The 15674-nt window shown below is 39.8% G+C and overlaps 1 protein-coding gene across 2 annotated transcripts in view; it reads left to right on the plus strand.

Moving 5' to 3' along the window:
- The window catches only part of septin2 (septin 2), a 74917-nt gene extending 60617 nt beyond the window's left edge, over window positions 1-14300 (plus strand). The window contains exons 8-13 of one of the 2 annotated variants that reach the window (XM_078563502.1): window positions 226-327; window positions 5724-5869; window positions 7204-7326; window positions 11951-12008; window positions 12548-12664; window positions 14005-14300. In XM_078563502.1, coding sequence (XP_078419628.1) covers window positions 226-327; window positions 5724-5869; window positions 7204-7326; window positions 11951-12008; window positions 12548-12658 — 540 coding nt within the window. In that variant the 3' untranslated portion in view covers window positions 12659-12664; window positions 14005-14300. The remainder of the gene's footprint in view (window positions 1-225; window positions 328-5723; window positions 5870-7203; window positions 7327-11950; window positions 12009-12547; window positions 12665-14004) is intronic. The other variant, XM_078563503.1, reaches the window with a different exon arrangement.
- The last annotated feature ends 1374 nt before the right edge of the window (window positions 14301-15674 follow it).

Consider the following 15674-nt stretch of genomic DNA (forward strand, 5'->3'; position numbering starts at 1 on the left):
AAGCATGGGTTGTAAAGCCAATAGAAGTATTCAGTTGCCATTACTGATGAATAACCAACAATAAGACCAACAATATGTAGATGCAATTGAGAAATGTGATCCCCAAAACAATTTCAATTCTATGTAGTTAAAAATTGACTTTGAATTCTTTAACCAGTATGTGGCAGCGACTTGATAGTCATATTCCTGTTTTGTTTATTTTGTCATGTTTATTATTTCTTTAAGATCCTTGATGAGATAGAGGAGCACAGTATTAGGATATACCACCTTCCAGATGCGGAGTCCGACGAGGATGAGGATTTCAAGGAGCAAACGCGAGTCCTTAAGGTACTTAATAACAGAAATTAAAACTTAATGAGTTGTGATTGATGAGCAGCTGGAGGGTCTCTCAATGCTCTTGCATTGAGTAGGTTTTGGAAACTTATAGCCATGTTTATTTGTTCAGCCTTCACCTGAAAATGAATGGGCTGTTGTCCAAATGGAAAAGTAGCACCAGGGCATCACCCAATGACATCTTTTGAGATTTTTAAATCTTGCCCTTGCTCTTGTTCTGATCATACTCGAATTTGTTTACTCCTACCATTGTAAACTGTCTGATGCTAGAAAACAAATTAATCTCTTAATTCTTTAAGGCTGTATTCCATTATACTCAGGCCAATATAGTGTTGTTTTGCAATGGCACTGAAGTGTAAATTCAGCATCAAGGCCAGATCTGGTTTGGAGCAAAGCAAAATCCTGGGAGCCTTGCTCTTCTGATAATGCAAATGTAGTCTAACTATTTAGAATTTTTTGAGTTCGGCAAAAAATTGAAAGAGTTTTTGTTTGTACCTTGCTACTACATTTGAACATACGAATTAGGAGCAGGAGTAGGCCACTCGGTCCTGTATGCTTGCTCTGCCAGTCAATAACATTATGGCTGATCTGATTGGAACCTCGACTCCACATTCTCACCTGCCCCCGATATCCTTTTACCTCCTTGCTTATTGAGAATCATAAGAAGTTGGAAACCTTCGGTTTATTGCTGATGCCAGAGCTGGAATTGAGATTTGTGTGTCCTGTTGTAGGTCCTTTTCAATAACTAATTATTGGTGCTTATGCTTCTGCCTTCCTGCCACATCTCCACCCCACACCCTCCCGCTTCCCTCACCATTTCCAAAGTCCTCTAATAACGAAGTCTAGAGAGCCTAATACTTTGGTCAAAGGACATTTCATAGGTAGGATAATATTTTTAACAAGGCCTTGAAGGGTTGTAAAGAGCTTCACGTCAGGCTTGAGGTTACTGAAACCTGTTACGACTGGGATGGGAAGAGTGCACGAATATCAAGCCCCACACTCCACAGGCTGTACTATTAATTTAAATGTTCAATTTTCTCACTAAAATGGCCAATTGTGTATCTATACTCCTAGTACCCAGAAGAAAAGAGATGCTGACCAAGCTTCTTTCAAAAACTCAATGATTAATTTATCTTAAACAAAACTTCTTTTTACAGCCAGAACTGGTTAACACACAGTTGTAATCAGGAAGTATGACTATCTGTCTCTTCCTAAAGAATTCCTCCAGCGTGCATATGCACACACACACACACACACACACAGACCAACAAAGGGCAAACATAGTCACTCTGCAGAGATGGGCTTTGGAGGATGGGCCTTATAAGTGATAAAGTCTGCAAGGTCTCAATGCTGAGGACCTGGAGTTCTCTCGTGTGAAGATGAGCTGCTGGTCCCAGTGGATACCTGGACGTTCTTGCCACTGGTCTCAGCTTTGCAGGTCCAAATGCAGACTAGTTGCACTCAGATGAGGGTTCTCTGGCTACAGGTTGGTAGCGCCACACAATTTTAGGCAAGGTAGAGAGGGGGAGCCAGTCAGGGTAGCCTTCCTTCCTCGGCTTGTTCTCCTCCAACAAGACTGCCTTCAAAACAAGCAGGTTCACAACTTAAATTTTTTTCCTCTCTCCTATATGATTACTTTTTTGTCTCCTAGCATTTCATTAATTAAAGTACTTTGCAGTTCAAAACAAACAACTCCATCTCAAGTACAATATGGGTCAGGTGATTGCTTGGAGGAGACCTGCTAGTTGACTGCTCCGAACATATGAATTTTTTTTAAAATCCCAGATTAGCATTCACATGTCCAGATCATGCCAGGTCCTTCCATTTTGTAAAATAAAACTTCAGCCTTGAGAGATGATTGTAACAAACCATAGGTGAGATTTGCTTAGGCAGAGAAAAATCCAGGCTTTTCTCTTTTACATTGAGCTCCGATTAGGAGTGGGGGGTGGTGGTTTTGACCCAATGGAAGAGTGGTCAGCAGTTCCTTATTGAGAGAGTTCCTGCAAGATCAGTGGAGGTTCTTACCTTTGTATAGTGCCAGACAGTTCTAGATATAATCTTAACACTACTAGATCACGTCTCCTCCCTGTAGCACATGCACTTCTCCAACAGAAAGGAGTATTCAAACTGAATGCTAGTTTAAATCCTAGGTCTGAAATGAAGCCATATTTATGGTACTAAGTGCAAATATGCTTTTTGATATGAAAACAGGCTTTGAGAGTATCTGGCTGAATTGTTTTATCAAGGGGGAAAGGTTCACAGTGAACTGAGTCTAAATGGGCAAAGGAACCCAAGTGAGATCAGTATGGAAGAAATTCATTCTTGATCCTGTATCAGGATGTGAAGTGTGGTTTTTGAGTTATCAGAATTTTAGTTCTATATTTTCTGCCTAGAGCCTCACTTTGAGTTGAATCCTTCAGAATCAAAAGCTCATGAATTTGTTCAGCTGTTTCATAGATTTTGTGGGGTAACATTTTTAGTAATAAAATGAGTTTGAGTCTTTGATTTTGATTTACTTAAGCTGCCTCCTACCTTACTTCATCTTGTCCTACCAATATTCTATTCCTTTCTCCCTTATGCACTTCACTAGCTTAAACTTAAATGCATATTGGCCTTATGATATTGAAGCTTTCTTTCCATTTTCTCCATACCCAGCTTATTTGCAAGGTTTTACCCACAGTCTTGATGATGCTCCATTGATTGAAGATGATTTGATTCTCAGACCTTTATATTGAGTATGGGTTGACCTGTCAATAGTGTGCCAGATTAGGTTACTGTGCTGCATATTTGACAATTTATTTTTTCAGAGCCACCTCAACTATCTGAAGATATCTCCTTTTGATTATTAATATCTTACTAACATCACAGAAACCGTTTTACACCATATTCATCCTGTAACATTAATGAGCTTCATGCTCTGCTGGTTGGTTCAGGCAATGCAGTCTTAAGACCACATTGATATTTATGTCTAAAACATTAGGTAAGTTTCATTTATCTCAAGAAATTTCAGTGCTGCATTTCTACACTTCTGTTCTTTAAGGAAACATTAAATGGTGTACAAAGCACTCTGCATTACAGACAAAGGCAAAAACAGGCAACAGAATTTAGGAATACCAAGCATCTGGTAGCAGTCCTCAAAAACCAAATTGTCAAATATTTGTTCTGAGCTGCACAGAAACCTATCAGGGATTTTGATCCCACTTGGTGCTCCCATCACTGTGTCACATCGCTAGATGAGAAACTGGTGAACTAAAGTCCCTGCAAGGGGTCTCGATTGTAAAGGAATTCTTTCTTTGTGGAAGCAGTCTTTTGATGACTTGCTCTCAACAGCACAGATAACCATGTATTAATAGCCTTGGAAAAGTTCCCTTTCCATGGTAACACTTTCCAATTGAACCAGTTAGCAAAATTTGGTCCTTGGTGTTGAGCCCAAGAATAGTACCTGGTACCTCCTTGAAAATCTTAACTCTTCTTAAATTCTCTTGTCTTGACTGCTTAAGATGGCAATGGGTAATAACAATGGGAGCAGAAAATTAAGTACTAAAATTTCTCTGCTGTTACCATTGAAAAATATAGAATTGTGTGATGAGAGTGAAGGGGTGGAGGGATTTGCTTGTCAGGATTGATCGTGTAAATTGATCATTTTCTCACTAGGAAAAAGAAAGTTGAGAAGTTATATGATTACTGTTTTTTTAAAGGGAATAGATAATACCAACCATAATGAGCTGTTTCACCTTGTCCAGAACAATAGAACCAGAGGACAGGGCCTGGACTTGGAAGGATGTAAATTTGAAATGAATCTGTGAAGATAATATTTCAGTGAACAAGTCCATAGAATAGGCTCCCTGGGGAGACAATGGCAGCAGATACTATTCATTCAGATACAAATTATTCTAAAAGGTTATTTGCTGAAAAGAAGTGTAACTACAGTCTGAGTAATTTGAGACATGGTGTGTGGTAAGTGTAGCAGGCTTGAGGGCAACAGGTAACTTTGGGCCTATGGCTCCCAAAGCTTTGCAGTTTATGTCTGTGTCTGCTCTGACTAATTGATAAGAGATAATTCCAAAGATTAATCAACAACTCCATTATCATTGTATCAAGTGATTATAGATAATGAACAAACTAATGGACCTTGGGAATTGCTAAATGAAAGAAAACCAAGATCTTACATTGTCTGCCATATGATTATCATACAAAATATGATTTGTTACCACCAGTATTTCACAAAACAAAATGGTAGAATTTGTGAAATTATTGTCCTATCAGCACTTAAAATATGGAAATTTACAGATTATTTTTAATTTTTAGATGTACCTGCAGTAGTCATATTGAGCATGAGGAATGTTGGGTTAGGAACTGGTGGTTAGATTTCTGTCACTGTTCAGCTGGAGCAATTAGATATACATTGAATATCACACACCAAGTGTATTGGTCCAACATTAAATTTAATGCTAAGTGTGATTTCTTGTATAGGGGATTGCTACTGATTTCTGAAATACGCCACTGGCAACACTGGTCTGGTGTTTCTCATTCTTCAGTTGTAGCTCAGCCTCTACAATAAACTTACAATTGGCATTGAAACTTATACCATAAAGTAGCTAATTTTAATATTTTGGGTAAGCCCTTTAACTGTTGCTTCATTTGGCTGGTTAACAGTAGGCAGCCCCATTGAATTATGATAATGAAAGCTCTTACAGGTTATATTTATAAGGCAGGTGTATAAATCAATCCTTGTGCATTTCTGTAAATGTGTTTAGGTAGACCATTTTTTTTCAGAGAAGAATGGTTCTTTTGACCATTAAGACACGTGTTGGTGTCAAATCATTATTTAGTGAGTTGATAAGTTAACCTGCAGTTTTGTTCTTGGATGGTCTGAGTTTTTCTGGGGTTTTATGGATACGATTCCATCCATATTTCCAAGGAAGCTAAATCAGTGGTAGAGAGGCATCAGATTTATTTATATTCTGGGAACTGAGGTTCAGTAGATTAGCACGTTGTCTTGTTGAGATTTGGGACTTTATTTAATCCATCTCTGAGGTAAAAGTAGAGAAATAGGTGTATTTCTGAGATATGATGGTGTTAATTCAAATGAAAATTTGCTTTGGTGTCATATGAGATTGTCTGTCATGTTTGGTCCACCTGTGAGTAAATAACCTCACAAGCTTGTGTATATATTACCTCCATGAACAGATGTGTAAGATTATACCTGGTCTTTAAGATTGATTATGTATGTGTTTTCACTTGACGCCACAATTCTGTATAAAGCTTTTGGCCAAATGTGCATCTAGGTCATGCAGCAGAAGCCACAGTGGGAGGTTGTTTTTCCTTTAGGTGGTCAGTTTTGGAACAGCTGCGATGTTGTCCTGAAGTGTTCTCTCTTGTGAATACAGGCCAGTATCCCTTTTGCTGTTGTTGGATCGAATCAGTTGATTGAGGCGAAAGGTAAAAAAGTCCGAGGGCGTCTGTATCCATGGGGAGTAGTGGAAGTGGAGAATCCAGAGCACAATGACTTCCTGAAGCTGAGGACTATGTTAATGTAAGTGCCCTGGCTGTACATGTCATAGCAATGTATTGATCCATTCGCCCCCAGTGCAGCATTCAGTTAGATGTTCAGGGGAGGTGGGGACGTACTGGTAATGTTGGTGGTCTAGGCTAATGCTCTGGGGACTCGAGTTAAATTCCACCAGATGCTGTGGTAGGATTTGAAATTTAATAAAATCAGGAATTGAAAGCTAGTCTTTGTAATAATGACCATGAAACTATCATGGTCATGATAAAAACCTGCCTGGTTCCTGTCTTGTTGGGAAGGAAATATGCTGTCCTTGCCTGGCCTACATGTGACTCCAAACCCCCAGTTATGACTCTTAACTGCCCACTCAAGGTGTATTATCCCCCTACAGAAAGTCTGCATCTGTTCCAAAAGAGGGCTACCACTACCTTCACAAGGGCAATTGGGGATGGGCAACAAATGCTGGCCTTGCCAGCAATGCCCACATCTCATGAAAGAATAAAAAAAAACACATGAACTAGCTGTTACAGTTTTAAATGTGCACAGCAAATACTTAGAAGAGTTCTCTGGGATAAGGTCTTTCAGTGGTTTTGAATGTTTGTACAAAAACATTGTGTATACACAATTGGAGAAAAATTAACCTTTTTCTCTCGGTTTTTTTTCCAATCCCGTCCTCTTTTGGAGGCATTGATTCATGCTGGGGTGCAGTTTTGCTCATCCCCACAGCCCTTTTAATGCTTTGTACAATTCTTTGGGTATGAACTTGGTCATTGAGTATAGGTGGGCTAATTAAATTGTGGGCCATAGCCAAGTCAGCTCCTGTTGTTGCTCAACATTGAATGTTTTTTCAAGTGAAAGTGTTTGAGAAGCAATCCAGAAAAGCAACATGACTTTTTTTTTTCAATTCCTTAAAGCTATGAACAGCTGAGGCCAGTTATTGCACCTTTACTATTGTCTTGGTTAAGGTCCACTATCTTGGTGTAGATCTAGGGTTGCGCCTGGTATTTTTGCCATTTGTGGCTTAATACTATAAGAGTCACATTTACTCTCTGCGAGCAGCTAACTTTTCAGCTGGGACCATATCTAACCTTCACTCTGGTTTCAAGGTGTGCATTTGTTCGGCATCAAGTTGTGATTCTCACTACTCAGTGTTAGAGCTGTTTTGATGGAACGTTTTACTGTTTCTAGACACTAGTTGTACTGATCAGTATTTCAAACAACTTGGCATTGAACAGGTAAACATTTACTGATGTGGACCATATTTGGTCCTGCTCAGTTCGAAGAGACTAATTAGCTGCATTACTCAATTTGTTCCAAAAAAACCTCTCAGTTCTAATGTCCATTTTCTTTCAATTGTCCAGTACACACATGCAGGATCTGCAGGAGGTGACCCAGGATCTTCACTATGAAAACTTTCGCTCGGAGCGTCTCAAACGGGGCGGCAGGTTGTCTTCACATGGTTACATTCTCCCTCTTTCTCCTTCGTACGTATCTGTCACCTGTCTCTTTACCTTCTCGCCCTCTGAAAAACATTTGAACAGAAGCTTCTGTTATGCCACAACCTGCACCCAGTGTGTGAAGGGATAGTGTGCAGCTATTCCCAAGGAGAGGGCATGCAATTGGTCTAGAATCCCATTCCTCTAATTCCCCTATTCTGAACTACCTGTATTCACCTAGATGGAAAAGGATGTGGATAAAACATGCCGTTGTGTTTTCCTTTGTGTTGCTGCTTTATGTATTCCTAGCCTGGAAGGGACTAAATTCACTTAATCATTAACCAGTAGCCTTGGAGCTCAAACCTGGCACTTTCTACTAGAAAGTAAGATGTCTCTCCTCACACAGATGAGCTGATCCTTGAAGCCACCTGATCTGTGTGTATTAGAATCGGGAACTGATGGAACACATTAATATCCTTGCGACCTGAATTGGGCCTCTTCCCTTACCAGTTCAGCTCCTCAATTTTAAACTGGGTGCTGACTTGTATCTGCTAATGGCCCTAATATAGATGACTTAAAAATGAATCCAATCAGACTACTCGCAGCACATCAAAATGTAAATTATTCTGCTATTTATAAAATCTCTTCAGAAAAAGAGAATCCCAACACAGCTCCTGGTTTCCATAGCAACTAATGTATGGCTTTAGAACAATTCCTGGCCATAAGGCAGTTCACCTAAGGTTCTTCACTCATCCAGAAAATGGTCTTTTTTGTATTCTGGCCTTCCTCTTTTAGGTATTTGAAGGGGAAGCTCATTTCTATTTGAATCTATCAGCCACTGTGACTAAACAATGCAGGAGTGACTGGCTAGCTGAGCTTGCCAGCCTGCAGTAGCTCCACTGAAGCCATTTTAGTTCTGGTAACAAAGGAAGACCTTTCTCCAAATTTTGACGTCTTTGCGGTGTTTCCAGTGTCAGGAAGGTGCAGTGTGGTTTTACTAGCGTCAGATTGTACAATTCCATGCCATCAGCTCTACATTAAATTTCATTAACCCCTCCCCTGCAGAAAAACAAACTACATTTGGGAGATAGAAGGAGAATCTTCCCACACTCCCATGTAAAGACTCTTATTGGCATGTTCAGTACCTTGTCCTGTGTCCACACAAGGTTGCAGTTAAGGTTAGTTAGAGTACAGTGGGGCTGAGCCCTGAGCACATGACAAAGCAGTGTTGAAGCCCATTAATGAGAGTGGATGGTCTCATGTTCTGAAAGACAGTTTCTGTATAAACAGATTCCAGAGTGACTTATACCACTTGTTGAGTCTGTAGTGTCTCGGAGTTGCTCAGTATGTGACACACACTGGGGAAAGGTGTGGTATGCAGCACAAATTGGTGAAAACTTGAGGAGTTGAGGAGGTTCTTTTTGATCTGTTTCCTACTATCCTTTTTATTAATTCTGCATGTTTGCAGTTATACCAGAAGTGGGAGCCAATGGGACACATGTTAATGAAGAAACTGATTAGATTCTATGCTACATGAATTGGATCTTATCTCTTGGTGTCCATGAAGCCAGATTTAGTGTTTCCTTTTAAAAATGTTTGAAATTTAAGAAGGTTCTCCACCTTTCTTTGAGTAATGTTTAATATCTATCCTTTCCCCATCTTGAGCAGCGCAGTTCCTGAAAAGAAGGTATATGGATTAATAAGCTGGGATGTCTCTTATGCCGATTTGGTAGGAGTAATTTTAAGATTGCATTGAGCTCAAAGTATGTCCCAACCTGCTACGTTTAAAACATGTGCCCTCTGCCAATACAGGACATGCTTGTACCACTTTGTTTCCAGGGACACAGGACCTCGTGCAATATGGTAACATGGTTGTACGGTGACACTGTCAGAGTGCCAGCTGCAGCAGCTGCCCCTCCATTGCTGATTGCTGCTATTGCCGTGAAGTTAAAACTGTTTTGCGATGGCTGTTTGGCTGAAAGTCATTGGTTTGTTATTTGAAAAGAAAATCACCCCATCTAATTGGGTTACCAGAGGAACCGGGGATCTTTTGCACATTTGTTTGACTGCTCCACCCTTGGCTGCTGTTTATACTACACAGTATTCCTGCATTCCATTAAGGTCACTGTAGAAAATATTTTGTATGAGCCTTTATAAAAGGTGTAGTGTCAGTTACTTACGTAACACTAGTGTTTGCAACATGTATTTATTAATGTTGCTTCAGCCTATTTTAATTTCCACACCAACTGAATCATCAAATCAGCTTGTTGCTCCCTTTACCACTTAGTGTCCTCCTGCTAAAAAGCCACATGTTCCTTGGCTGCAAGGTCTACACTGTTCCATAGCTTTCTTGGCTGCATGTATTTGTGTTTGGGCACTGTCTGCCATAGGTAGAAAGATTGATTGGTTCCAATGTAGTGTGGGGCGATTCTTCAAACCCATTTGGGCTCTGACTGTTAGAAGCAGAATATGGCATTTTGTTAAGGGTTCTAACTGAAATGCATTGAATATTTGAGTGTGTGTATGGTTGGATGGATTAGGAAATATTTAAACCTTTACTATACAATTTCATAAACTTCATTGGAGGCAAAGCAAATTAAGCACAAGGAGGCCATTTGATCCAATTTACCTGTGCCTAATTTGATATTAGCTCCATAGAACCATACAGTATAGCCCCCATTTCCCTGCTAGGTGAAGTCCTTTTCAAATGTTTGATTCCTTTTAAAATATTGTGATAATGCAGCCCATGTCATAACCTATTGTATGAAAATATTTCCTTTACCCCAGAATAACCCAAATTGTACAGTGATAATAACTGCTGTAGACTGTTCATGACAGGTTCTGTGCCCTTCAAACAAAGCCGTAAAGCAATGTGTTTAAGGGTTGTTTACATGCTTCGTTAACAAGTGGAAAGGTCGTATGTGCTTCCCCATGCATCTAACTTAGCTTTCCAGGAAAATGTAATTATGCTGTAACCTTGTTGTGCTTTCATTTTTTTTTGCTCTGTTTTTGCTTGACATTTGTTTGTATTTGAGGGATGGCACAAGGATGGTTATGATTTGAAGTGCTTTTCTTTCTAGCATTTTTCTAAATTTACCAGCTGTCAAACTTAATCATCTAACGTTAAAGAAAATGTTTAGGTGAGGCATTGCATTTAACACCATTTATCTGAAATGGGAAGCTTAGCCTGACAGGATTAGATCCCTGTTTTCCCCCAACTCACTTCCTTATTACTATTTTCCTCTTTCCTTTTATATGTTTGTTCATTTTTCTCCTTTCCCCATATTCTTGAATATTAATTTACACTTTGTTTTAAAAATTGTTTTGCAAATGATTCATGGCCTTCATCATTTGATGGATGGTTTGGAGGTACAGAACATCCTTGTTTTGAAGGAAGGGTATCTCCACAGTCACAAGTTTTAAACTAACGTTGGGCCTGGTATTTCAGTACAAAATGTTTAACAGCGTGAACAATTCTGTGGGTAGGTTGTCCTGATGTGAGCCATGTTTTCGGTTGGTTCCATTCTAATGGTAATCACGCACACCATCACGGTTGGCTGAAGATGTCCCCTGAGTGGAATGTGCTGTTAAACTGAAGCTTAATGGTTGGGGAATATATTGCATCACATTCATGCTGCCATTGTAATATAGAGAGCAGATTCTAGACACTAGTTAGAAGTGCCTGTTGATGTATTGGGTTAGGTACTGTCCTTTGCCCAAGTTCAAATGTAGCACAGACAGATTAAGTCTGATTTTGGCCAGGATGGGATAGGTGAAGGATAAAAACAGAATTACCTGGAAAAACTCAGCAGGTCTGGCAGCATCGGTGGAGAAGAAAAGAGCTGACGTTTCGAGTCCTCATGACCCTTCAGCATCCGCAGTAGGTGAAGGATATCCTCTTCTGTTGAAGAGTCTGAAGCGAACTGATTCTGAATCCAGTCTTGAGTGGTTAGTGTAAAACATGAATCACTGCATATTATTGCATGGAGTGAGCATTGTGCTGCATTCTTTTGAGGATCATTACCTGGGGAAACAAAAAGTCCATGCTTGTGGAGCAACTTCTCAGCATTGGGTTAAATTAAATTGTTAGGGGAGGATAAAAGACTGAATCGCCTCTGACCAGGAGCTGCTACTCCATTTCCTGGAGTTTGCCTCAAGTTGTGACATTTATAAAATACTAATCCTTTGAGAACTATGAATTGCAAAAGTCATTGGCTTCTTCATACTACCTATTAGAAAACTGTAGGTGTCTAATTAAATAAAACAAAACAAGCTCAAATACTGGACTTGGCTGCAAGAATGGTTTCCAAGTCAGTGTAAATCTTCTGGTTTGCTTCTAGTGGGACATTCTTCTGAATGGTTTTGCTAACTAAATGTGATCATCCTACAGGCTGACTCTGGCAGGCAGTAAAATGAGCATAAAACTTGGAGTGATACCAGGCCTGAGACTTTTTCTAAAAAGGGCAATGTGAGAACAAGTTTAGTAAAGTTGCAATTGACTTAGGGGAGCTGTTTAATTCCAGGCAGCATTTTGCTAATGATTTGAAGGTCTGGTTAAATTCATATTGTTTATTTTAGCTGTAAGGTACTTGATAGTGATTCAGATGAGGTAAGATACATGGTTTGGAATGGATCGATGCTTTTGTGTATCTAATACTGTCCAATCTCTCAGGAAAGGGGAAGAACAACCTCAGGATAAGGACCAGATCCTGTTGGAGAAAGAAGCGGAGGTAAGAGTTGGAATAATGCAGGAAATATCCATTGCCCTCCATTTTAACATCTATTTCTCAGTTGGCACTGCTTTGATCAAGGGGAGGGGTGGGGGGGTTGATTTCTATAAAAGCTATACACACCTTTCACTTAGGTTATGTATATTACTGCAAGATGAGATACCTGCATTTGAAGTCTTCAAATGGCATGACTAATAGTCTTGACCCCTCCATTATTGCCTTATGGTGTGCAGTTGGGCCCTTGTGCCACAGTGTCTTGAGATGGCCTGATATATACCATGACAAATACACAGCACAGCTGACTGCTGAATCTCTGCCTTGCACTGAGATTCCTATCCTGACGTTATGTAAAGTCAGTTTCTTATTGAATGTTTTCATGTTTCATGATCAGGTTCTGGGTGCTTTTGGGCTATGATAGCCTCAGCACTCGATCAGTTCTCCCAGTTTGAAGTGGTGACTTTCTGTGAACTCTGCAACATTTGTGCCTGTTTCTTTAGCAGTTACTTCAATGACCAAAATGTTAACATTCTTTCTCTCAGTTGCGCCGTATGCAGCAGATGATTGCCCAGATGCAGGCTCAGATGCAGATGCAGATGCAGAAGCCAGGAGGAGATGGAGACACCAGCAGTGTGCACAGTCAGCATGTCTAAATTGAAGTGAGTATTATCATGCACAAGTTACAAGTTAATCAATTTAGAGGGATTGACTAGGAAATATAGGTGGTGCAGTGTCCTAGTAATCTGATGGAGCAATTTGTGGATGCCAGTGAAGCAGAAAGCCTGGGAAAGGACAAGGGCAGTAATGTGAATAGTTGAGAACTTGATGTGGGTGCACAGTAATCCTGGGAGTGAGTTGGTCATATAGAATATGTAGGAAGGACAAGATACCGGGTGGCATAGCAAATCTGGGAGGAAAAGATGGTGAGTTGAAGTTTTTCTCAAACAAAAACAGAATTACCTGGAAAAACTCAGCAGGTCTGGCAGCATCGGCGGAGAAGAAAAGAGTTGACGTTTCGAGTCCTCACGACCCTTTCGCAGAACTGAGTAAAGTTAGGAGAGGGGTGAAATATAAGCTGGTTTAAGGTGGGGGGGAAGTCTCCCCCCTACCCACCTTAAACCAGCTTATATTTCACCCCTCTCCTAACTTTACTCAGTTCTGCGGAAGGGTCGTGAGGACTCGAAACGTCAACTCTTTTCTTCTCCGCCGATGCTGCCAGACCTGCTGAGTTTTTCCAGGTAATTCTGTTGTTGTTTTGGATTCCCAGCATCCGCAGTAGTTTTTTGTTTTTATCTCTGAAGTTTTTCTCAGTCTGGACGTTTATGGTTTGAAACGGAAACCATTTAGTGTCTTAATAGAACCTCATGAAATACACTTGCATCAGAACGCAAATGAGGAGCTGAGTCTGTGTTGAATTTGAATTATACAGAAGGGAATATTAACTTAGTCTGGTTTCCAGAATAAGAACATACACAATTGGAGCCAAGGTTCCAACATTATAAAATCTGACTTCATTGCCATCCTTTAAATGCCTTTGGAAAAACTTGCAACAAACAAGGCATAGTAAAAGAATAAAATCCAAACAATAGTTTTGCCATTAGTTTAAGGCACTAATCCAGCTTCTGAATGATTCAGATGTGCAAGGTAGAAAATATGATACCAAGCCAAAGACTGAACTCTGAAAAGTGACCAAAATGTTGTTGCTGAGGTGGATTTTGTGATGTATTTAAAGGAAGATGGGGCTGAAATTCCAGAAGGCTTAGACTATTGAAGGCAGCTTCCAGTGGTGTGGGTTTAATGGTCCACTCCTGTTCCTGTGATCCAGCATGGACCTTGAATTGAATCTGTTGTCACCCAAGTCTTCAAGGTTCAGTACCAAGAAGTTAGGTTTAAGAGAGGACTAAATGTGAGGTCCAGTTCTAAAGTAACTAAAGCCAGTAGACTTTCATGATATACATTACTTCTAAAATGTTATCCTTTTTATCACACTCTGTTACAGGCAAAGATTGAAGAAATCCACCTCCTTAAAGCAGAAGTAGAGAGGGATTTGATGTGCGGAGAATATGGTAGCCAGTGTTGGCAGCTGATTTCCGTGCTTAGTTCACAATGCAGTATTGTAACCTTTGTACTCTTATTTCGGCTAGATTTTTTTACTGTGATAGTTTCTCTTTTTTATATATTATGTATGGCGATCTTACGTTATTCTTAATTCCAGTTATGTTAATTTTTGTACTTATGTACCTTTTTATGAAGTTGTAGCTTTCTAGTACTTGGTATAAAGTATTTACAACACTGGTTAAGGGTGCAAAAGCCACTATTATTGGGAAAAGTTTGATTATAAAGGAACTGTAGCCAATTCTATTAAATAATACCACCTGGTTTGATATGTATAGGGTGATGTGGGGAAGGTTTGGAGAGATGTACCAGGTTTTGCTGCTGATCCATACTGAAGGTAGATGCAGGTTGGACATAGTCCCTGGACCTTGATGTTTGATGCTTTCTGGTGATGGACCAGGTTATTGTATGTATAAACAGTTATTATATGCTGTCTCCCCAGTATTGTGTTCTGCACACTTCTATCTCTCAGCTCAGAACAAAAATATTTGTCAAAAGTACAATGGTTTAGTAGAAGTCTTGTTCAATGACCTTTTCTTTTGCTAATGTACTTGCTGCTCCTTTGCTGTGAGGCTTACTGTGTGTACTTCACTGTGGTGCAGGGGCTCTTGGCCCATGATTCTGCTCAGCTGACAGTTTGACGTGTTTGGCTTTTAATGGTGCAGCCCCACGTGACTGAGCCTTGATGCATGGCATTTCCATTGTTGATTTTCCCTTGTATAGGTTCATATTTACTTTTTGGGGGAGGGTAGGAGAACTGGCATGCCATAATTTGAGGGAAAGAGGGAGTTAGTGGTATTCTGTAATGTGCTTGTGGGAAGCACATTAATAATGAGGTCTTCTCACAAATTGCTGGCTACTGGTTTTTAAGAGATCTGCAAATGGATGGCTATAAAAAAAAATTTTAATTCCTATAGGCAGTGAATTAGATAGAGAAAAAAAAATCCTAACTGGAGATCAAGTCTGTTTACTCTGATAATCCTTAGGGATAACTAATCCACTGATTTGTTTTCTGTGTTTCGTTTTAGATTATTTAATTCCTTATCCTAATTCAGTAAAATGTTTTCAAAATACAGCCCTTTTGAATTGATGCCATGTGTACACTACTTTCCTGTATTATAATGGGCAGTAGCAATGTCAGAATGTTTTCCGTGCACTGTCACCATTTGATCTGATCGTTCACATTCACTGTTGGAAAACTGCGCAAATTGCGCATACAATTTGTCATCAGGCTTTGTGCACTCGGCAGCTTCAGTTATTTCATCCTCAACCCCAACATGAGCCTATTCATGGGCTCTAACTGAAAAACCTGTATTATTTAAAAAAAAAAGCAATCTGAGTGTTTCACACTAGATTCATCACGAGGTATATTAGAATTCTAGTGGAGTTGTTGGATTGAACATGGCTATTTACCTGGCCCCCACCACCTTTCCTTTGAAAGTCCTCAAACCAGCTTCTTAAAGGGTTATTGGTAAAATCGGTTATAGCATATCCAGCTTGCATGTTCAGAGTAAATGTTGATATCAGTCAGTACAGAAATGTCAGAGCATTTCT

Source organism: Cetorhinus maximus, chromosome 19, assembly GCF_964194155.1.
Source record: "Cetorhinus maximus chromosome 19, sCetMax3.hap1.1, whole genome shotgun sequence".
NCBI lineage: Eukaryota > Metazoa > Chordata > Chondrichthyes > Lamniformes > Cetorhinidae > Cetorhinus > Cetorhinus maximus.